This window comes from Paracoccidioides lutzii (genome assembly GCF_000150705.2).
Source record: "Paracoccidioides lutzii Pb01 unplaced genomic scaffold supercont2.7, whole genome shotgun sequence".
NCBI lineage: Eukaryota > Fungi > Ascomycota > Eurotiomycetes > Onygenales > Ajellomycetaceae > Paracoccidioides > Paracoccidioides lutzii.
In genome coordinates, this window is record NW_015440953.1 from 153,133 (window position 1) to 174,466 (window position 21,334).

A 21,334-nucleotide genomic window follows, 5' to 3' on the forward strand; every position below is an offset into this window, starting at 1 on the left:
TCATGTGGGTTGGAGCTCTGTCTTTATAGCTATGGGGCTGGGATTGGTGGTAGGTTATTCACGGCGTGTAAAATGGAATGCATTTGTTGTATGTTTTCCTAGTTAGGTTTCTGGGGAAGGTGAGTGAAAGTCAAATCGTTACGGCACCTCGTTTACTGCACCTGAAGATTTACTCATGGCGGAATGTTTGCTGAGAATTAACTGAAAGTGTTATATAGATTCCCACCATGTCTAAGATTTTCCCGTTTTCATGGCTCTATTAACTGGCCGGGCTCCTACAGATATCTCCATGGCAAATAGAAGTTACACACTTTTCAACCACCAATTACAATGGTGTCCTTGAATTTTGTATTCAATTTGACGACATTTCTGCTTAAAGCTATGCTTTTCACTCACCAAATATCTGCATTCAACGTACAACATTACTTCCCGTTTTTCAACCACTCTCCATCTCAAGAGACTGGCTCACCCCTAGTGCCCCCGTCCCCCCCCCCCTTTCCTTTTCCCAACCGCCTTCTTTCTCTCCTACTATATCCATCCGTATATCCCTAACTAAAAACCCAATGTAGTTGGGTAGCTCGTAGCTTCGAGCAAACTGTTTTCATAATATTTCTGCTATAATCCTAGATTTATGTGAAGGAACTAACGAATTCCTTAGAGGAAGAGATTGTCGTATCCACTTCTGCATCAGTTGACCTCTATCTGCTATCCCTTCTTGGGGCCTTGGAAAATGTGAGACAACATTTGCGTGATGCATACTGGCGCTCTCTCTTTTGTATCTACCATCTATTACTTTTATATCAGCACGTTCCCAGGAGGGTAAACAGGCATGTTTAATACTTACCTCTTTTTAAACCCCTCCGCTCGCCAGATCGCTGGAGCGGTGTTGTATGGTGGAAAGGAACATGGAGCACCAGTATCATCTCTTCAGCGATTAACTACGGGGCATCATTCTTCACGAATAAACCCCATCTGTCTGTTGGTTGATCCTGTGTCCAACTTCCCCGATTTGGGTTACCCTGCAGCCAATTGAATGAAGTTTGCAAAAGAATTAGAGCTGGAACATGCCAGTGTGATGAGCGAGCTGATAGGGCAACCTGTCTGAGCTTTACGAGATCCAATTATTCCTCGATAACCCGGTCTTCTACTACAAGGCAAACCACGGTCTTTCCCCTTCAGGCCAGCAGCAAGAGAGGACTGGATGCTCCGTGATTACAAATGGCGTATCTCTGCAGAGATCGCGCATGGAGTATATCCCTTCTCTCGGTGTGATCGATCAAATGACCATAGCGAAAATGTGACGCAGACATTATCCTTTTATGTATTTTTACAGTGCCTCGCAACCTCCGAAACAGACGATCGCCTCAAGGAAAAGGGAGGATTTAGGTTGAACTGTGGCAGATGATATTACTGTTCGAACAGTTTTCCCCACATCTCTAAACCGGAACCCGACTGAGTTCGATGAAAATGGCCTCACTTCGAACGAGTACACGCGCAATATACGGCCGATAGCGCTATCAGTAGATACGTTCAACCATTGCGCTTGGTTTATTAAGGATTGGAATGACTTCCAGTTGATTTGCGTATGCATTCTGCATATACATATATACCAGAGGAGCATCATCTACCTCCGGACTCTCAATCCTTTTGTCTAAACGGAGGGCAATTTTTTCAGCCCTTTGATTATTAGGACCGTGGAACTATATAATTGCCTTTATGAATTTGGTGGACACGATAAAGGGGGCCAGCAGGCTATACTATCTAGAGGTCCATATTCCGCGGGCGTTGCAAACCTTGGACGCCGTGGAGAGAAAAGTGAAGAACGACTCTTCACACAACGCTAAAAGGCACTCGCCGTACCTCTAAAATCACTAAACTCCTTAAGAGCCAATCGATCGACGGATATGCAGGCGTCAGTATCAATTGAGGACTGTCAATGTCTGCGCCAGTAAACTCCATGCGAATTGGGAATATGGTTGTTGTGAGTGATGGAGACCCTCTCTAAATCATTTTACACCACTTTACACCCTCCACCAGAGATTGCACGCCTATCAGGAGCTCAGGAAGCATTGGAAAAATTGGCCTTCCTCATTCGAGGACTACAACGATCGGGCATCTTGGAGAACGTGAAAGAGCATTCAGCGGCTTGCAGAGCAAATGGCAGCCCTGTAACAATAATTTGATCTCTGGAGAATGCATTACCAACTCGTCAGATGATGTGGAGAGATTGGGTTCTTAGAGTGGAACCGTCGTCGTTATTCTAAAAGAATGGGAGAAAAAGGGAGGATGCCTTATCTTGCTTTTTTGATGTCCTATATTCCTTATTCTACACATATTACCACCTTTCGAGTTTGAGAAATGCCTTGGGTTTTAGGGAACAGCAGTGTGATAACCCTTGACTTGAACATCTACGCCGCTGGTGGTGTGGTACCGTTTGTAATTCGAGATGCTCCTATATGCCGCAAGACTATCCTGTCAACCTTTGCCTTTCATAATTCAGAATTTAATGCTGCGTCATCTGCACATCCTGGCGACATTCGTACGGTTAGTCGCTTTCAGCTCCTCCACGAATCTCATCCTCTCTGCTTCCTGGGCTTGTTGTACTGCTATCCACGTGTTTCATCTGATGCAACGTCTTCCTCTCAATTGCCAACTGAGAGGAATACGATGGTTTTCTGTTTCCAATACTCTACGCAGAATGCAGGCGGAGAACATATGGACAGGGCGGCCAAAGGGAGAATACGGCGGGGAGACTATTCCACTTCTGATTCTTCGGATATGGTGAGTCCTCGTCGACAGCGAGCTGGCACCTGCGCATCCAAACACACAACTCTCCGCTGCTTTTCCAGAGTTTGGTGATATCCCTATGACTCCTCCGTTCCAACAATCTGCCCATCCGCGCCTCATTCCTGCGCATCCAGCGTCCCTGCTCTAGCCCCCGCTGCTGCGTCTCTCGCTCTCTCTCTGTTCTTGATCACAAAAGGTGACCTCCGATTCCGATGCTATGTTGGGCCCTCTAATTATTGGCGGATAGGGTATGTTATTGGTGCATATATATATTGAGCTCGGCGATCTAAAAAGTTTTGCTACGACATGACTAGGGAAAGTTGACTCTTATTTCCCATATCGCTATATGCACCAACTGAAACCGACGCTCCCAAACAGTGCGAATCTTGATATCATGGATGTTGTTTGGTGGGTTTGCTACTTATTCCCTATGAATAATGACCTTTGCACACGTCCGCGGACAGATGTCCCTATGGTAAATGCTGCTCATGTTTGCGCTGATTAATACATAGTGTTCCGGAATTACTGCAGACTCACCTGCTGTTCATGAGCCAAGCACATGCGCTGCGCCTGCTTGGCCTGCTACGGCTGACAGCTTTGGTTTATAGTGGAAAACCGGAGAGCGCGATGACGGCTTGGCCCGACCTCAAACACGGGCCCCGCGTGTGCTTCTTTGTGCAGATGGAGGAGAAGGAGGTATTCTGTTTTCGGGAGATAGCGTGTAAGCTCTACGGAGATGCTCAGGTTTACCGGAACACACCTTCTTGTCATAGCAGCAATCATGCGACACTCTTCTCACATTCAGATTTAGCCCCGCGGAATATTATCATTTGCAATGGTAGAATTGTGGGAGTTGTTGACTGGGAACTTGCAGGCTGGTACCCAAAACATTGGGAATCCAACAGGGACATATTATATTCATTCAAGGTGCTGGACTGGTCTGAGGGCATCAAACGTAAGCTTCCTTCATAAGCGGAAGAGCTCGTGGCAGAACGCCTTCTTTGGAGACTCTATAATGAACCAGGAAGTGTTTCACGCAGTTGGTTTGTCTCCTTATAATCACCAGCATCGCTTGGACTAGGGTTGGCTAGCACATTGACTGGCATAATCCAATATTCAGGCGTTGAATTTTGTGATATCAAAGTTCGGTATCTCTAATGCATTTTGTAGAGTGGATATGGCATTCCAAACCCAATGGCGGCACTTTTTCCTGATTCTTTTATCCGACAGAGCAGGAATCCCTGAGGATGTTTTCGAGTCATTTTCTCTCATTTGCGGAGGAGTTTTTCCGATCATGACCTGACCTGATTAACTGCCAACTGTTCAACTGTCCAACTGATTGACGTGGTTCTTAATCCTGGAGAACCAATCTCTTTCTGAGTTCAGGTCTTGTCCAGTTCCACTATCCAACTGGGCGCTGTCCGAAAAGTCGTATGCAATGTTGTCGCGGCCGTTGGACTGCTTAGGTGCTAACAAAACTCCCCAGTAGTATGCACTGAACGTCTTGCGTATTCCATCTTGGAAAGACATTTCATCTCGGCAGTGAATGGAGATATTAGTATTGATCGAAACCCTTCAACTGACCATTAGAGATAAGATAGATTTTCCTGACAAGAACCCCGTTACTGCCGCCTCACCCCCAAATATAACAATTTCGTGGTAGAAATCAGGTAAAGAAATATATTCATTTTTCAATCAAAGATGGCGCCAGTAAACCCCAAATAATGCATTTTGGGTTGACAATGCTCCAGATAGATCTCCATGGATTATCCACCGCAGTATTTTGGATGCACCAGCTCCTTCAAAGGTAACTTGCTCGCCCTCTTTATATTGGATCATCGCCGCGATCAGCATTTCGCCTGACGCAAACAGCAGCCCAGCTCATAATACCAATATGATTTGCTGAAAGGTTCAGCTTCAGAAAATGAAAAGATGCTGTCCCGTCAAAAAGGAGAGTCGACTCATCGGCGTAGCACGAAGAATACCGACGAAAATCCTCAGGTTCAGAAAGTTTGCCGGCATATCTTTACTTCACGGAGAATATCACAAGATCTTCGGCGGTTTGAGATCGCGACATGTCGAAGTGAGACTTGCCCTTGGAATGTTTCAATAGCTAGCACGGAAGCGGCGAAGAAGAACGGCTAGTTAGTTAACCTGACGAATCCGAACCACGCGCCTCTTTCTCTCCTCTTGCTTATATTTATCGTGGCCAACACTGTTGGCACAGCGCAATAGATGAATGAATGAATGGATGCGAAGAGTCAGAAGCGTCTGGATCTATGCCCGGAAGAAAATTTCTTTCGAGGGGGCTGGGAAATGTTTCGGTTTGCCACATGTATTGGAATCAGTGTCGACAACTGCGAGGTCGAGAAGGGGGAAGAAACATTTAATATTTATATACTCTCGGCAATCGTGGATCTCGATCTGAATCTCGAAGCGCGGGAAATATGAGGAAACGCGTAAAATAAGGAAGATTATGCGGGCGCTAGAAGCGAATTCCGAATGGCCTCACTTATCCGATGGCGCTATACTGCGTAAAGTGGAACTGATTCCAAATGCTTCAACCAACGTCTCTAGCTACCAGCTGGAACACTTGTTGGAGGAGGCCCACCCCCAACCTCCTCTCTCACAGGCTCCACTCCCAGCCTCTTCAACTTGGAATCCGATCGCTTTTCGGTCCCCATACCCATTTCGTGATCAGAGAGACTGCCGAGGCATCGCAGAGCATTGTATGTTCTGGGGTTTCAAATCGCAACAAAAGAATGAAGTCAACGAAGACAAGAAAAATCCGTTCAAAACAAAACTCCCATGGCTGGTGGCTGTGCCTGGAAATAGCTTTGGGCTAGTAAAGTTAGTTACGATGCCATCTCGAGTCCAACTTCCACCGTTTTTGTTCTATGCCTATCGAACCCTTGAGCCTTCGGATTTTCAACATTAACCGTTGATGCTGGTCACCAATATGTCCAGGGTCGCTAATATCCAGAATCAATCTAAAATAAGAACAACCGAGTTCATCAACAATAATATTTCCGGGCAATTTCCCACGGTTCCTTGAGTCAAGCCTGTCTCAAGCCTGTCTTTTCATGAGTCAGTCAGTCAGTCATCAAGACTTCCCAGTGTCTCAGGGGTCTAAATTCTTTCTTGAACAAGAAAGATCCTATTTGTCCTCAGCTTTTCGTTCTTTTTCGTGAGCGGGTCTAAAAAGAGCATTTTCTTGGTATCGTCAGCCCTGCGGAGCTCTGGTGTGCAGGCCCATCTCGTTAGGCTATTGTTCTGGCTACTGGGAGGGCCGAGTCTGTTCAGTGGGACCGTGAGAACTTAGCCTAACCAAGTTAGTGCTGCGAACCATAACCGCGCTGTTGACTGAATGACTTTGTTAAATCCAGTTAAAACCCGCTGAATGGAGCAGGGGACTTTTCGTGTGGGTCAAAACGCTAATAATAGTCAGCCCGGGTGTCCTCAAAACCGCAGCAAACCGGTAAAATGTGGTGTATGGTGTAGTTACGTGAACAAACCTCCCTCATCGTACTATCGCTTGGTTACAGTGACGTTTCGGCGACTCTGCAGACGGCGTATTTTGGGCGCACATCCTCGCGGATCAATATTCATGTGAAGCTGCAAGGCACAACATACGAATTGCTTCAGTATGTTAAGCCGCAGCTAGAATCAGCTTATCTGGATTCGGGGTAGATGGTGTTGGGGACGTGCGCAAACGCTCTGCCAGAAACGTGGCCGACAACCTGCGCTGGGCGCAGAATAGTTCTCTATGGTGGGGGGGGGGGGCTGATGGGTGAGGGGGCTTGGGCGGGCCCAATCATATCCGTCGGAGAAAACCCTGCTTGAAAGGGTTATTGTCTTCAGCTTGCATGGTTCAACATGCAAATGCATCATGGCGCTTGATGGGCCTATGGAGGATGACGGCCGTTTCATGTTCGGCCCTCAGCTCTGAATGGCTCCCGGGTTCAGCTATATAAACTTCTAGTATTCCCATCTAGGGATGTGAAGACTTGAACATACACATACATCCCTCGATCTCACAACATCTACGAGCTAGTGGCTGGCCTAGAGACCGTTCTGTTCATCTGTAACTATTAGCAAACCATTTTACAATGGCTTTCCTTTCCGTACGACTTGCCGTCTTCGTCCCAGTCTTCTTATGATGGACATTACTAACTTGAAAATCACAGCTCTTCTCTCTCCCTCTTCTAGTTATAAACCTGGCTGCCGCGGTACCGACTAAGATTCAAGATCGATATTATCCACAAAGCGGTGGAAATCCTCTGCAAGTTGGAGTAGCGTTATGCTATACTGGCAACCAATTCCCATCAATCGACCAATGGCTTTCGTTCAATGAGCTATTCGAATCCAACAAACAGACAATGTTGATGTTCAACAGCCAAGAGGAAGTGAGCGCAATTCAGCGATCTATAGAAGAGGCTGCCGAATCATCTGGTCTTGATAGGTATGTCTCAGTTTCCCTGATCCAAGCTACATTTCCTGGAGGCAGCAACATCGTGGGCCGTCTACTCCACGCAACAAATGGAAAATTGAACTAACAACTCCCCTTTCATAAAACAATAGCCGAATCATCCTCGCGGTCATGATGCAAGAATCCAATGGGAACGTCCGCACGCCAGCCGGCGACGGTGTAACTCCAGGCATCATGCAAGCTCTTGGAAGCCCGGACTGCTTCAGGAGCGCCTGGGGCCAATGCGACCCGTCAACGATTCGAAATATGGTCTTGGCCGGTGTCTTTGGCACTGGCAGGACTGAGGGGCTGGCAGCATGTTTCAGAAAATATGGTCAAGCATACGGTCCCATGTTGCGTTGCTACAACAGCGGGAGCGTTCCCGACCCTTCAGACTTGTCAAAGGTCAAATTTGGGACTCCGGGCTACGTTAGTTTCGTTGCTAATCGGTTGTTGGGCTTGGAGCCACGGAGGGATTGCGGCTTTGGAGCTGGAATTCCGTCACTTGGATATTGAGTTGTTTCTAGATATGATGATTGATGGTGTTTTTAAATTGCATGGGGAGTTTCCTTCATTCCCCCCCTCCCCCCCTCCTTATTTTCTTTTTCTTTTTCTTTGTTTTTTTCTTTTTTTTTTTTTTCTTTTGGCGATTTTTACGGATTGGTTGACATACCTGGTGGCCTTTGGTGCCTCCTCCTTTTCTGCATTTTTAGTCATTCTGCATCCTTGTCACATAGGTCGTTTCTAGCGGGGCTAGACGGGACGTTTTTCTTCTTTATCTTTTGACGATATCTTTTGACGGAAACTCGGAGCCGCTGGTGCAGTTTCCCCCGCATTACCCAGCTATCCAAGGCTGCGTGTTCTGTACGTATATGCATTTCATGATATTGGCCTTTTCTTTTCGAACATGTATGTACATACATGTGTTGGATGTTATACATTTGACATCGCAGGCGATGGCTTGATTAACCCATTCCTTTCCAACTCTCCACCACCCGTGAAGAATCTACTATATGGCGCAGGTCACCCTATCGACGAGACCGTGTCTCTGATAATTTGCCTTTCATGGCAAAGTCCCACGGATCGGGTCCCCCCTGGGGGGCTGTACGAATAGGGGTTCAGTGAGCGTCTAAAGAGCACAGCTTAGATGGGTTAGACACAGCAAGCAACCCGTCTCATATCTTACTAACTAAAAGAAGGACTATCGCGACCATATTCAGAAACCAGCAACTGCTGAAATGGGAATTGTGCAGAGCTGCACTTTAGGAGGCAGCGAACACTAGTGGAAGGATGGAGAAGAATAAAATGAAAAGAATGAATTGTAGTTGGTATTCAATACCTAGGTTAAGGGTTGGAGGCATACAGCATCCAGAAACAGAATATGAAGAATAACACACATGCGAAACTCGCGAGCGAAGAAAAGAGCGGGAGGGGTAGGGGCTTTCCAATATAGGGAGCGGAGAGCGGGATTTCTGAGGACTGGCATTCCTCAGTGCACTAACATGTTTCTATTGTCATTTCGAAGTTTTTGCGGAAAGCTGGCATCTGCATGCAACAGAGCGAGGCTTCCGGATTCCGCCTTTCCCACTCCCAAATACTTGATGACAATTACAATGCTCTTTTCCTAACAGGCACCATTGCTGCGAAACTGATGGAAGGGCGTGGGGAATTCCAAATTGTTTTTCCACTGCTTCTGCCTCATCATGCTTTCTCAGGCAGTTTAGTACTGAACGAAGACCGAGAGCGGACATAACTGCAACCTTTATAGCAGAACCCTGGTACTTGTTTTCGACGCTCGAATGCTTGCGAAAATATCTGCTCGGCTTCCTGATACTTTCCCTGGCTCTTCAAAGCCGATCCGAGACTGTTAAGAATAGCGATCGCCTCTAGATTCGGCAGAATCTCAATGTCCAGGCACGCCTTTTGAATAATATGCTCTGCTTCTGCATACTTTCCCTGGACGAGCAGAGCTAGACCAACGTCGGCGCAAGTCATGACCAATTTGGGATCGATTGGCCAACAATTTTGCATTCTGGAATGCAGCACGGACAGCAAATTTTCCTCCGCCTACGTATTGTCTTCCGTGGCAAGCTGGAGTATGCCAAGAATATGGCGTTGGTGGATTTTAACGGCACTGGGAATCCTCTGTGCTGGTGTGGAATTTCTCACAGTTTCGAGCTGTTTTTCCACCGCCTCTTCCCATCGCCCCTGAGAATAATCCAAATATACTGGGTAGTTGACGTAGGTCGCAACATCAGCAGCTTTCGGTTCGCATGCTTCTTCTTGGGTTTGTAGAACTTTCTTAATTATATCCTCCTCATTTTCCGGCATTGCTTCAATAGAGGCCCGAGTTGATGTCCGATACTGGGGCTGCCGCTGGGGTAGATTGTTACGGTATAGGAGCATTTTCCTCACTCCTATATATTCAGTGAATATGGCATCCATTTCTTCTGAGGGATTAAAACTCGGTGACTCTTTGTAGTGTATGATTTTCGATACTGCAAAGAAGGAGAATTGATTATAGTCACCATCAAATCCTTCGAACTCCTTCGTGAGGTAAGCGGCGGATTGTGTTATCTGATTTCTGGTGGTGTATCGCAGCTGGTGTTCGCTGTTCGCTTTCCCGACGTTGCTGTGCTAGGGGTGTGCTCAACGAAACAGTGACGAATGTTGTTAAGAGGATAACAGATTTCTGCACGAGTGCTGGCCTGTATTTATAGCAAGGCATCGTCGCCTTGCGTCCTCTCCAGAGAATTCATAGGGATCTTTGATCTAGGTCTCTGCCACACACACAAACGGGAATACCCTCAAAGCTCCCCGTTTGCTCCGTTGACATCATCATTTCAAAACTTGAAAATGCAGGAGAATTTTCCGTTCTTTTCAGGGGTATGAATCCTCCTGGGCTGGGTTTTGCCGACCTGCAGTCCTGCCATTTGGGAGGCGTAATATTCTTCGCTGTTGAGCAGCTACAAAGGCAGCAAAATCTCAAATAATCGACCAACGGAATACCTATAGCTCAAGGCTGTGTGAGATCCCGAATACCACATCCAGAGGATGATTCCTTTGTTCGTTGATAATGATGCTTTACATGATCAAGTTCTGGCATTCATGGGCGAGAAAAATCCCGCCACTGACCGGATGCTCAGCCATGGCAGTAGTCAGGAAGGCCAGGAGAAATCTCTTTTACCTCATCCGCCGTCAATGTGTGAGATGGAACACTATGAAGTTTCCGTGATCCGCGGAGTACGGATTCCGGCTCCTCCCAAAGGAATTAAAGTCTCCAGGAGTTGGGCTGGTAGTTGCGACCAACATTTCTGAACAATTGGAGCAGTTCTTTCATTGAAGTCTCTGAAGTGTACAATCGCAGACCGTAACCATCCGCGGCGGGCCAGACGAAGTTTTATCATTAATAGCTCCTGAAGACTAAAGAGGTTGGAGTTTCCCCGTTTAATATAGGCGCGATTGACGCGTCAAACGCCAAGCCTATCCACATGGCTTCAGGGGTTTGCGGAGAAGAAACTGACAAAATTCACCAGCCGCGAAGAGGTTGAAACACACAAACGCACACCGTCACCCATATATTCCAAGAATCATCAATTACTCTCCTACGAGCTTCTATCTTTTGTAACACAGCAATCACGTCTCAGGTCATAGTGTCGGCCTTTGAAGTCACTGAATGATTGTCTTGTGGTTAGCATTCTGCGATCAGGGACGTATTGTTCACTAAAGCCCTGGAGTTTTACTTGAGATTCCCTGCGGAGTAGCTTTCTTTCCGAGAGATACAACAATGGCTTGGTCAGAACTGCAACCTTAATCTTCATCCGGTGAGTTGCATGCAGCTAAGATAAACTAACTCGGCCAGCTCCTCTGGACAATGTTCCTTGGTTCGTTTTCCATATCGACCTCTCACTGCTCAGTCCAATTCCCAATCTATCCCGCGAAATTCAGCCATGCCCCTTAATTTTATACGTCTTTTATGGAGCTCAGTTACTCCTGCGGGGACTTCCACCAGACACCCATGGTATATTTTGGTGCGAACAGGAATTTCCAGGCCCATGGCGCTGAAGCTATAATGCTATTGGATGGCGATACATTACCACAGTGATCGACACGGTAGATCATTTTAGCATCGAAATCCATATCGGACTGGATGCATGTGCGTACATACATACGTACCGCACATCCTATAGCTTAGCTAGAGTCTAGAGTCTGGTCCGGAATGCCAGGGCAAGCTTGACCGCATGAGCAGAAAAGTTTTCTCCTACAAGTCGCAATCTCAGCTCCGAGCAAAATTGCGTATAATCCTTCAAGATATCGTCAAGGATTACCCTAACCCACAGGGTTGGAAAGAATATAGTGACCGGAATTGCCATCACTCTTCCTCCGCGATTTGCCTGTTGCCGCTGTGAGTTAGTTGGTCTTCAAAGATACGTAATTTCATTTGTCACCCATACCATGCATGCCGTTTACGAAGTTCTTCTCGATCTACTTCTTGTTATGCCAATTGGGCCGAAAAACAATTAGTAGTAGTGCTGGCAAGGCATTGGAATTCCGAGTCTCCTAAATAGGTTCCCACAAACGATTTCCCGAGTTCCGCCATTATCAGCTTCTTGTCACTGAAGTTTTGGATGAAAAATCGTACACTCAATATTTGGTAGTTATCCCCACCATAAATCCGTGATGCGCCACGGAGATCATTCCCATTTTCTCTTCTTCAGGGGTATTTCGGCCTCTGATCTCTGCCGCATGGGTACCATGGCCGATTTTCAGAATTTTTCTCTGAAGAGCTTTATAAGTTACTTGTCCTATAACTACGTTCCCTTCTCCGTGACGGCTGTTTTCCCACCAACCGAGCAGTTTCTTCATCCCAAGCTATCACCGGCTGAATGACCGTCGCGAATTGCACATACATTTTCAAATCTCAACAACGCAGTCGTCATCATGTTTCGTTTATTTCTTGTAACTCTCCTCTCCGTCTCAATCCCCCTTGCAAACGCGGTGGATGGGTGCAGCGGTCGCGGAGCCGTATGCCGTCGTGGTCCTCCAAGCTTGCTCCCTGCCTCTCCTCCTCCAAGAGTTAGTAGTTACTTTGATCATTCCCTTCCCCCCAGAATCCAAAATCCAATACCGATAGCCTCCATACTATCCTATCACGTCCTTACCAACCACCATCATTGACGTGCTAAATAGTACTTCCCACGAGCGAGGATGGAAGATGCCACCACGTCAGCTGCAACCACAGGCGCCTCGAGTGGAACGTCCTCAGCAACTTCCACGACGACCACGGCAAGCACGGTGACCATGACGGTCACTGCGACTTCGAGTCCTTCTACGGAGTCAACGGCCACCACGACTTCTAGCCCTTCTTCTCAGTCAAGCAATCCAACTGAAACTCAATCGAGTGCTACATCTACATCTACATCTACATCTACATCTATATCTACATCTACATCTACATCTACGTCTACATCTACATCTACGTCTACATCTACGTCTACATCCACGCCGATCCCCACTCTCGAGCGCATTCGTCGAGATAATCGGCCCTTGACCGATTGTGCACACGAGTAAGAATGCCCTTGTCTCTATTTAATACCATTTATAGCAAGGTTGTGCAACAATTTTAGTCGCAGACTGTGCATATGTCAGCTAACTACCTAACTTGCTATAATTCAGATCCCCCAAAAACGGTCCCTGTAGTGATAGGTGCAAATGCACTGATGGCAGGTACTATGAGAAACTGGCCGGGGAGAGATGCAATTACTCGACCCGTCCGAAGCTGTCGAGGTGGTGTCAGTCTAGTATGTAATATTGCAACTTGTACTGGTATTAGAGAAAAAAAGAAGAAGAAAAAAAGTTAGATGGGTGATTTTTGAGTTGGTTGCGAGAGAGACGGCAGGCTCGGATTTAGAAGGAGAGGTTTTTGGCAGTTAAAGGGCTAAACGGGCTTCTCTGTATTTCGGTATTGAAGGCTGCGAGCTTGCTGTCTCGAGGCTTTTTCTATTCTATGGATTTTGATTATGAGTTGGTGGACGAGGGTAAAATATATAAAAGTACATTGCTGGGATTAAATACCTCAACTCCAATGACATATCTAGCTTAACTACGGGGCTGTAGGCCAGAAGTAAGTGAAGAAAAGCAGTTTCGTAAATGTCATACAAGTCCAAAGCAAACACCTTCCAATTCCACCCACCTACCTACTATCCGCCAACCACAACTCCCTCCTCCCCCCTGTTCTCCCCATTCGCCTTACAAAACACTTCCCCCAAGCCTCTGTGCCTCCCCTGCCGCCCGCCGAATAAACCCCACAACTTTCCCTGGACAACTAATCATCGGCGAATGCCCCGCATCCTCCAGCACCTCCACCCGCTCCCGGCCAATCCCGGCCCCAAATGCCATGCGCATTTGCAGCTTGATGGGGACGGCCATGTCGCGCCTGCACATTAGGTAGGAGCTGGGGTAGTGGCGGTAGGCAGGGTAGGTGAGGGGGGAGAAGAAGACACTGGTTTTGGGAGGTGGTTGGTTAGTGGGTTGGGTAAGGGGCTGGAGGGAAAGAAAGGGGCGTCTTACGGGCGTGGTTGCAACTTCAGCTTGCTGGACCAGAATTCCCGCGCGGGGGCGGGCAGGTCGATGTAGAAGCGGGTGGCACCGTCGAGGGTGCGGATTAGTTCGTCCTGGTTTTTGTTCGTTAGGTTGTGTTTATCGTGATGGATGAAAGGGGGTGAGATACGCAAAGAGTAAAAAAGGTTGAAAGATATCCATTGGATTTAATACCTTCAACTCAAAGCCATTCAGCTCCTTTCTGTCAGGCGTCCACAGGGCCCTTCCCACTGGCACGACCATCCCAGCAATGAAGGCGAGGTGCAAGATGCGGCCGCGGCGGGGGATGAACTTCGCAGTCTCCATATCCCGCTCTCCAATCCCATCCACCATTTTGAATTTCAATTTTGCACCCAGATCTCTCTTCGAAGTTCCAGTACCGGCATCAGCACAATCATTCTCCATCCCATTCCCACCACTCTCACACCCCCACATCTCCCCATGAAACCGCTTCAACGCCTCACATCCCACCACGGCCGCATACGAATGCATAACGACCACGACATCCTTTCCCGTGTCCAGGATGGCCTCGATGCCGCTTCCAATGACATCCACATCACAGCTAAAGTCTGGAGAAGCGGGGACCATACCGGGTGATTTCAGAGGGATGGGGTAGACGGAGTAGCCTGCTTTCTCGAGGAGGGGGGTAACGAAGGTCCAGACGGAGGGAGATTGCCAGGCGCCATGGATTAGAGAGATTGTGGGCTTCGGATTGGACATTTTGGGGCAGTTGATTGTAGTGAATTTGCGATGTCGTGGGAGGGTGCTGTCGGACTCGGTATGATATACAGAGCGAGTTGAACAATTAATGGTTCAAGTGGAGGAAAGATGATAGAAGATAGCCTCTTAAGGAGTCAAGTGGAGCATCTTCCTGTTGTTTCGTAGTTTGTTATCCACCATTTGACAGGCTCCGATGAATGGATAACACAGTCCGGAAGAAAGAGAGATTAAATATCGAGAACTTGCCCCCCCTTTCTCTGCGAGAGCAAGACAATGAACGCCATGCTTAAAGTAACACTTCGGCCTAAACCGAAACTGAAATCAAAGAGCGAGGCACAGGCGACATCTGCATTCGCTCTGGACGGGCGGTACGGAACTTGACGACCATACTAAATTCTAGTTCCGGGGGCGATGACGGGGTATTCTGTGACTGGCATCGGGATTGATGGATCTGCGACGGCCAGGTTGAATATTTTCCCTGCTTATCGGAATATGATCTCCCTATCTTCGGCGGATGAGGGAGAGGATAAGGCCATGTCCATGAATAGTATGTATGTACTAACAACTCAAAACCTTGAGAGCTTTATACGCCTGTTCCCCTCTTTGTCCACGCACACAATAGATGACTCCACTATCGGAAGATGATCGCTCGGTTGTTTACTCGAGCCATCACAGGATTTGGAGCGTTCAAACTCTGTAATCAGTTAGATTTTTGACAGCGCCAACGACAGATCCGAACCGGATTGCCTGCAGGCAGCAGTGCAACTTCTCTTAAGATTAGCGGATACAGAAACGCCGCCTTCAAGCTTCGCCCAGCGACAAGAAGTCACGACGAAGCATCGGACATGGCGCGTCTCTTTGATCCAGGTTCAAAACGGCGCATTCACCGATCTCGATGTCATTTACAAAGCTCTCAAAAGTGACTAAGCTGGGGGGTGTCCGGACTGCAGCAAAATTGTTCTCTCAAGGGGGCAACGTCGCCATTACACAATAAACATCGCAAGGGACCTACCAGGCGGCAAAACCTTGGCGACAGGTTGATCTGATTTGTCAAACAAAAAGAGTGGAAAGCCGTCTGACAGAGAGCACGACTGGAGAGAGATCAGGGTGATCGGTGGGCTCAAGGCATTCGAAAATGACGGCATCGGAGAAACATCGAGTCCACACGACTCTGCTAGCACGAGTAGAATGACGGGCGAGATCGTGGCGGGCAGAATGAACGACGGGTGAAACCGACGGTTGGCGAAACAGGCAAAACGGATCGCGGGGCAGATGGTTTACAGACAACCTCGACATGCATCCATTCCGTCTTCAGGAGGTCGTCCATCTTAAATCTTATTCATAGGAATATGGATGCAAAGAGAAGAGAGACTGTTAGATCAGGTATGCTAGTGGCGTCATCTCACACAAGAACCGAAGCGTAGCTCTAACTGTCTTTCCAAACTTGGACCCACTCCGCTCACTCCGACTGATAGATATTGTCCAACCTTGTCTGCTGGGGGCCAACTGTTTTGATTGGGAAAGTACCTTGGAAGGGTTCTGCATGGGCAGACTGCGACAGGTTGCATCTGCGCTGATTTTTTTTTTTTTTTTTTTTTTTTTTTTTTTTTTTTTATAATTTTATTTTATTTTATTTTATTTTTTTCCCCCCGGGCAAGCGTGGTAGCACCGACGAGGACGAAAGGAAATGAGGGATGCCATATCAAAATTCAGCCGGAAAGAACGGGGGTTCTCCAATGCCTCCTAGAGCCGTTGGCCTCTTCTCATCATCATTCACGATAAGCAGGGACAGGATAAAATGCCTACTCCCCGGGGATCATCATATATGCCAAAGATGCCAAAGATGGACGCGGGGGGATAAGCAATCCATTGACTTTTCAGCATTCGCCGACAACAGTGACACCTAGAGACCCCACATCTGAAGCATGAAAGCAGCCTTAAACCTCTCCATACCTGTGGTACTCGACAGGGTACGGGCTGTATCCTTTCATCGTTGAAACCATCTGGTATGGCTGCTTGAGTTAGCAGCGTTGCTTTAACATTCATTGGTGGTAGTTACGTAGAAGGGACAAGACGTAGTTATTCCGAGATCTGCCAATTCTACCGTGAGCTCTTCAGCGTGTATGAATCAGGTCCAGCTTCTCGTAGATTAAAATAGCGCCTCCAAGACACCCTTTGAAGCTATCTGCAGGATCCTAGGATTGCGGTTTGGAAAAATATTCACAAAGTTCTCCCAAGCTCTGATCCATCCATTGAAAAAGGCCATCCGTAGGTCTCTCCCGGGCGTTGGGGACTCGCGGATACGTACCAGTCTGCACGGAATAGGCCCCGTACTCTCGCTTCAGATCTGCGAGCTTGTAACTACTTTCTCATAGGGGCTGTGACCGTAGCCCTGCTTGACAGCCAGCACCAGGCAGGTAGATTCCTCCAGTCCCAGAACTGTATATAACTCCTATTTAGAGCTGGAACCGCGCCAGTTGGGTAACTAAGCACGGGCTTTGAAGACTGCAGAGCACTTGGTTAACGGTTCCTCGAGTTGAACAAGCTGCGGGAGTCGCCCATGAAGAGCGCTTCCAGCTTGCCAGGCCATTGGTATACACGGGTTCCCGCGACGGATCCATTCTCGAACTGCCCTAACAGACATGTGTGGGTGGGGGGACTCTTCAGCCAAACCAGAGATCAGCATGGGAGGACTTCACAGCCACCATACACGCCGTTGGATGCCATTGAGACGGCGAGGCCGGTGAGCAGGAGGGAAATTATGGGGGGGGGGGCACACACAATCCCTCGGACAGATGCAGATGGTGGCTTCAAGCCCAAAAATGCGGCTCACCACCTCACAGACACGTCAACTGCTCTACCACCGGTGTGGATGACTGCGTCCTGACGATAACTCTTCGTGTCTGTCGGGGGTTGCGTTGGATAACTATTTTATCCCTCTGATTGGCGCTGGGCTGCTTCGCATCTCCTGTGTCCGGGCAGAGCCACCGCAGCCGCAAGCCCACGCACGGATGAACTGGCGGGTGGTTGGTTTGTTCGCGTGTTGCTGCCAAAACCGGCCAGTCCAACATCTGGCTGGCTGTGCAACCACACCGAGCAGCAGCACCGGGATCAGCACCGAGCAGCAGCACCGCATCAGCACCCTGAGGCCTTAAATAACGCACCGTAGACATCCTCCCTCCTACACACTCCCTCCATGACAACCCCACATAGCCCTCCCCCGTAACCTCCCCCAAACCTCCCCCATAACCTCCCCCACAACCTCCCCTAATCCAAGCTGCCAACTCCCAAACCCGCCAACCATGCCCCCCCCCCGCCGCCGCCTCCACTTTCCCCTCCCCAAACTCCGCCATACCCCCCGCAACCTGCAGACCCTGCGCTCGTTCCCGCTCGCCGAAGTCTCCGGCGCCCTTGGCGACCTGGGCACCTTCCTCCCCCTCCTCACCGCCCTCGCCGTAAACAACACAATCTCCCTGCCCTCCAGCCTCCTCTTCTCCGGCCTCTACAACATCTTCACAGGCCTCTACTTCGGCATCCCACTGCCCGTCCAGCCCATGAAAGCCATCGCCGCCGTCGCCATCGCCAAGCACTTCTCGCCCGGCCAGATCACCGCCGCGGGAATCTTTGTGGGCGGCGTTATCCTGCTGTTCAGCGTGACGGGCTTGCTGGAGTGGTTTGCGCGCGTTGTGCCCACGCCGGTCGTTAAGGGGATACAGGTTGGCGCGGGGTTGTCGTTGGTTATTTCTGCAGGGTCGACTCTGAGGGGCCATCTGGGCTGGATCGGGCCCAGCTGGGCGGATAATTACATCTGGATGATCGTGGCGTTGGTCGTGCTGGCGCTGACGGCGGTCTATGACCGTGTCCCCTATGCACTCATCGTGTTCCTGGTCGGGATTGTGTTTGCCTTTGTCTCGCTAGGCCTGTCACATCATGGACTTCCGTCCTTCGGTCTCTGGCATCCTGCCATCTCCATCCCTGTCGGCCATGAGTGGCGTGTCGGCATCATCGATGCGGGCATCGGACAGCTCCCGCTGACGACGCTGAATTCTATCGTCGCCGTCGTCTATCTGGCGGCCGATCTGTTGCCGGAGGTTGAGGCGCCGTCCACCACCGCCATCGGGCTTAGTGTTGCCGCCATGAATCTGCTAGGATGCTGGTTCGGCGCGATGCCCGTGTGCCATGGCTCCGGCGGCCTGGCGGCGCAGTTCCGATTCGGAGCCCGGAGTGGGTCGAGCATCATTCTCCTCGGCTCCTTCAAGCTGATTGTCGGACTGTTCTTTGGCAACACGCTTGTGGGGCTGCTGCGGCAGTTCCCCACGGCGTTTCTGGGCGTTATGGTTATTGCCGCTGGATTGGAGCTGGCGAGCGTGGGGGAGAGTTTGAATACCGCGCGCGCGTGGGATTTGTCGAAGCATGCTCGTTTGGCCGGGACAAATGTTCTGACCAACGAAGAGAAGAAGAGAAGGTGGACAGTTATGATGGGTACGATTGGGATGCTGGTTGCTTTTATGAATGATGGCATTGGGTTTTTGGCGGGGATGGTTTGTCATTGGACGTATATGATTCCGGGCTTGGTGGAGAAGGCCCGGGAGGAATTTTCGGAGGGTAGTATTAGGCTTCCTGTGAGCTGGCGTCGTTGAGGTTCTGCTTGATACATCTGTGCAGGTCCAGGTGTGTCGAGAGGAGGATGTTGTCCCCCTTGAACGAGGCCCGCTGATGAAAGCGAAGAGAGAGATGTCTCGTGAACGAACTTTTGGTAATTATTATTCCCCCATTTGCGCGTTCCCTTGGTGAGTCTCGGATATTTTTTTTGCATTCCGATTATTTCTATACTTCTGGGTTTACATTTGTGGCATGCATCGCTCAAGCATTTAAGATGCTGTTCCAGTTCTGGTTTTTTCGGATACCCAAGATCTTTTGATATTTTACCTCTAATGAGACTTGAGATAAACCTACAACATTTAGGGGATATTTGCCCTGTGGAATATTAAATATGACATGACTTCCACAGTATAACTTTAATGTTAACAGTCCTTGTTGTTTCCTCTTGTAGTTGCACTGAACAGAGATCTGATCAGATAAGATAAGATGAGATCTCCGCTAAACCTTAACTTTAACCTTAACTAAAATCCCCACTTTTTCACCACAACAACCAACAAACCAACTTAACTACATCACGTTATAAATATCATCTCTGTCATATCAATAACTTACGCCCACACTTACAGCAAATTATTTTCCATTCCGTTCATTGACTCCACCGTTCATCATGCCGTCCGCAACTCCTGCACCTCCTCCTCCTCCCTCCATCCCAGGCCTCACCACCTCCCAACTCTCCTCCTTCCGCGACAACGGCTACCTCGTCCTCGAAAACTACCTCAGCGAATCCGAAGTAACAGCCCTCCTGACAACAACAAACACCCTCCTCTCTGGCTTTCCCCTAGACACCCACCCCCTAACCCGCTTCACAACCGGCACCTCCACCACCTCCGACACCGAGGCCAACGCAAAACACATCGGCGACACCTACTTCCTCACCTCCGGCCACAAAATCCACTTCTTCTTCGAACCCGACGCCTTCCTCCCCCCGTCCCAATCCTCCACATCGCCGCCAACCCTCAAAGCCCCCAAACACCTCTCCATCAACAAAATCGGTCACGCCCTACACGCCCTCTCCCCCCCTTTCACCGCCACAACCACTCCTCCGCATCCAACCGGCACCCGCAACGCCGCCATAGCTCGCGACCTGGGCTTCCGGGACCCCCGCGTCCTGCAATCGATGGTCATATGCAAGCAGCCGGGGATCGGGGCGGCGGTGCCGCCGCATCAGGATAGTGAGTTTTTGTATACGGATCCGCCGAGTGCGGTGGGGTGGTGGATTGCGTTGCAGGATGCCGGTGGGAAGAATGGGGGGTTGGGGTTCTGGAGGGGGAGTCACAAAAGGGGGTTTGTGAGGAGGAGGTTTGTGAGGTGTGAGGGTGAGGGTGGTGAGGCAGGGACGGAGTTTGTGGAGTGGAAGGGGCGAGGGTTGGCGAGGGAGTTGGTTGATGGGGAAGAAGCTGGGGAGGACGAGCCGTACACTCCGCGCGAAGAGGATTTTGAGATCTTGGATGTCAAGGCGGGGTCGCTGGTGCTTATCCATGGGAATGTGTTGCATAAGAGCGAGAGGAATACGAGTGGGAAGAGTCGGTTTGCGTATACTTTTCATGTTATTGAGGGGGCGGAAGGGTGGGGGTATGATGGGCGGAATTGGCTGCAGCCGCCGGAGGGTGGGGATGGGTTTACGAGGTTGTTTGGGTGGGAGTACTGTGGGGAGAATGGAGAGAATGGAGATGCGAGGGAAGGGGGAAGAAGGGGAGGAGAATAGAGGGGAACACTTTGTGTTGGCGAAGAAAATTTTTGAAAGCTGTGGCTATCCTAGCGAAGGAGTGGCAGTGGGAGGGTGTATTTGATGCGAATGCTTTTGTTTCAGGCCTTTTCAGGAATGTGCGTGCGGATTTTCAGTGCGAATTTTCAGCTCATATGATTAGTTCAAACAGTTAGTTAGATCTCTCCAAGAACTAAGACTATTCTACATCTATAATTAACGTTGCTTTCCCATTTTCAAAGAACCAGTATCGCTAAATAGAAATCAACCATATGCAAGAAAACAAAAACAAAAAGGAAAACCAAACAAAATCTTCAAGACTCCCAAACACCCTCCATTCCCTCGGAATACCAAGTCCCCAAAAACAACTCTGCAATAACATCCCCAGATCC

The 21,334-nt window shown here is 49.1% G+C and overlaps 13 protein-coding genes across 13 annotated transcripts; 7 read left to right on the forward strand and 6 right to left on the reverse strand.

Moving 5' to 3' along the window:
* Positions 1-2,358: 2,358 nt before the first annotated feature.
* Positions 2,359-3,945, forward strand: PAAG_03357 (hypothetical protein; the record flags this gene model as incomplete). The annotated part of the gene is made up of 7 exons (XM_002794766.2): positions 2,359-2,855; positions 2,922-3,035; positions 3,166-3,195; positions 3,300-3,508; positions 3,599-3,665; positions 3,748-3,830; positions 3,908-3,945. The coding sequence occupies 7 exons, from the start codon at positions 2,359-2,361 to the stop codon at positions 3,943-3,945; spliced, it is 1,038 nt and encodes a 345-aa protein (XP_002794812.2).
* Positions 3,946-4,110: 165 nt separating this feature from the next.
* Positions 4,111-4,317, reverse strand: PAAG_11589 (hypothetical protein; the record flags this gene model as incomplete). The annotated part of the gene is made up of 1 exon (XM_015847210.1): positions 4,111-4,317. The coding sequence occupies one exon, from the start codon at positions 4,315-4,317 to the stop codon at positions 4,111-4,113; it is 207 nt and encodes a 68-aa protein (XP_015703119.1).
* Positions 4,318-5,263: 946 nt separating this feature from the next.
* PAAG_03358 (hypothetical protein) lies at positions 5,264-5,725 on the forward strand (the record flags this gene model as incomplete). The annotated part of the gene is made up of 1 exon (XM_002794767.1): positions 5,264-5,725. The coding sequence occupies one exon, from the start codon at positions 5,264-5,266 to the stop codon at positions 5,723-5,725; it is 462 nt and encodes a 153-aa protein (XP_002794813.1).
* A 1,171-nt stretch (positions 5,726-6,896) lies between these two features.
* PAAG_03359 (hypothetical protein) lies at positions 6,897-7,771 on the forward strand (the record flags this gene model as incomplete). The annotated part of the gene is made up of 3 exons (XM_002794768.2): positions 6,897-6,911; positions 6,975-7,249; positions 7,369-7,771. The coding sequence occupies 3 exons, from the start codon at positions 6,897-6,899 to the stop codon at positions 7,769-7,771; spliced, it is 693 nt and encodes a 230-aa protein (XP_002794814.1).
* A 1,185-nt stretch (positions 7,772-8,956) lies between these two features.
* PAAG_11590 (hypothetical protein) lies at positions 8,957-9,286 on the reverse strand (the record flags this gene model as incomplete). The annotated part of the gene is made up of 1 exon (XM_015847211.1): positions 8,957-9,286. The coding sequence occupies one exon, from the start codon at positions 9,284-9,286 to the stop codon at positions 8,957-8,959; it is 330 nt and encodes a 109-aa protein (XP_015703120.1).
* A 36-nt stretch (positions 9,287-9,322) lies between these two features.
* On the reverse strand, positions 9,323-9,700 carry PAAG_03360 (hypothetical protein; the record flags this gene model as incomplete). The annotated part of the gene is made up of 1 exon (XM_002794769.2): positions 9,323-9,700. One exon carries the CDS (start codon positions 9,698-9,700, stop codon positions 9,323-9,325), a length of 378 nt encoding a protein of 125 aa, XP_002794815.2.
* An 85-nt stretch (positions 9,701-9,785) lies between these two features.
* Positions 9,786-9,983, reverse strand: PAAG_11591 (hypothetical protein; the record flags this gene model as incomplete). Its single annotated transcript, XM_015847212.1, has 1 exon — positions 9,786-9,983. One exon carries the CDS (start codon positions 9,981-9,983, stop codon positions 9,786-9,788), a length of 198 nt encoding a protein of 65 aa, XP_015703121.1.
* A 1,259-nt stretch (positions 9,984-11,242) lies between these two features.
* PAAG_03361 (hypothetical protein) lies at positions 11,243-11,855 on the reverse strand (the record flags this gene model as incomplete). Its single annotated transcript, XM_002794770.2, has 5 exons — positions 11,243-11,401; positions 11,494-11,516; positions 11,590-11,649; positions 11,710-11,740; positions 11,832-11,855. 5 exons carry the CDS (start codon positions 11,853-11,855, stop codon positions 11,243-11,245), a joined length of 297 nt encoding a protein of 98 aa, XP_002794816.2.
* Positions 11,856-12,196: 341 nt separating this feature from the next.
* PAAG_03362 (hypothetical protein) lies at positions 12,197-12,826 on the forward strand (the record flags this gene model as incomplete). Its single annotated transcript, XM_015844942.1, has 2 exons — positions 12,197-12,331; positions 12,446-12,826. 2 exons carry the CDS (start codon positions 12,197-12,199, stop codon positions 12,824-12,826), a joined length of 516 nt encoding a protein of 171 aa, XP_015701916.1.
* Positions 12,827-13,504: 678 nt separating this feature from the next.
* On the reverse strand, positions 13,505-14,575 carry PAAG_03363 (hypothetical protein; the record flags this gene model as incomplete). Its single annotated transcript, XM_002794772.2, has 3 exons — positions 13,505-13,757; positions 13,826-13,929; positions 14,030-14,575. 3 exons carry the CDS (start codon positions 14,573-14,575, stop codon positions 13,505-13,507), a joined length of 903 nt encoding a protein of 300 aa, XP_002794818.1.
* A 411-nt stretch (positions 14,576-14,986) lies between these two features.
* Positions 14,987-15,502, forward strand: PAAG_03364 (hypothetical protein; the record flags this gene model as incomplete). Its single annotated transcript, XM_015844943.1, has 2 exons — positions 14,987-15,126; positions 15,295-15,502. 2 exons carry the CDS (start codon positions 14,987-14,989, stop codon positions 15,500-15,502), a joined length of 348 nt encoding a protein of 115 aa, XP_015701917.1.
* Positions 15,503-17,877: 2,375 nt separating this feature from the next.
* Positions 17,878-19,215, forward strand: PAAG_03365 (sulfate transporter; the record flags this gene model as incomplete). The annotated part of the gene is made up of 1 exon (XM_002794774.1): positions 17,878-19,215. One exon carries the CDS (start codon positions 17,878-17,880, stop codon positions 19,213-19,215), a length of 1,338 nt encoding a protein of 445 aa, XP_002794820.1.
* Positions 19,216-19,844: 629 nt separating this feature from the next.
* Positions 19,845-20,942, forward strand: PAAG_03366 (phytanoyl-CoA dioxygenase family protein; the record flags this gene model as incomplete). The annotated part of the gene is made up of 1 exon (XM_002794775.2): positions 19,845-20,942. One exon carries the CDS (start codon positions 19,845-19,847, stop codon positions 20,940-20,942), a length of 1,098 nt encoding a protein of 365 aa, XP_002794821.1.
* Between the last annotated feature and the right edge of the window lie 392 nt (positions 20,943-21,334).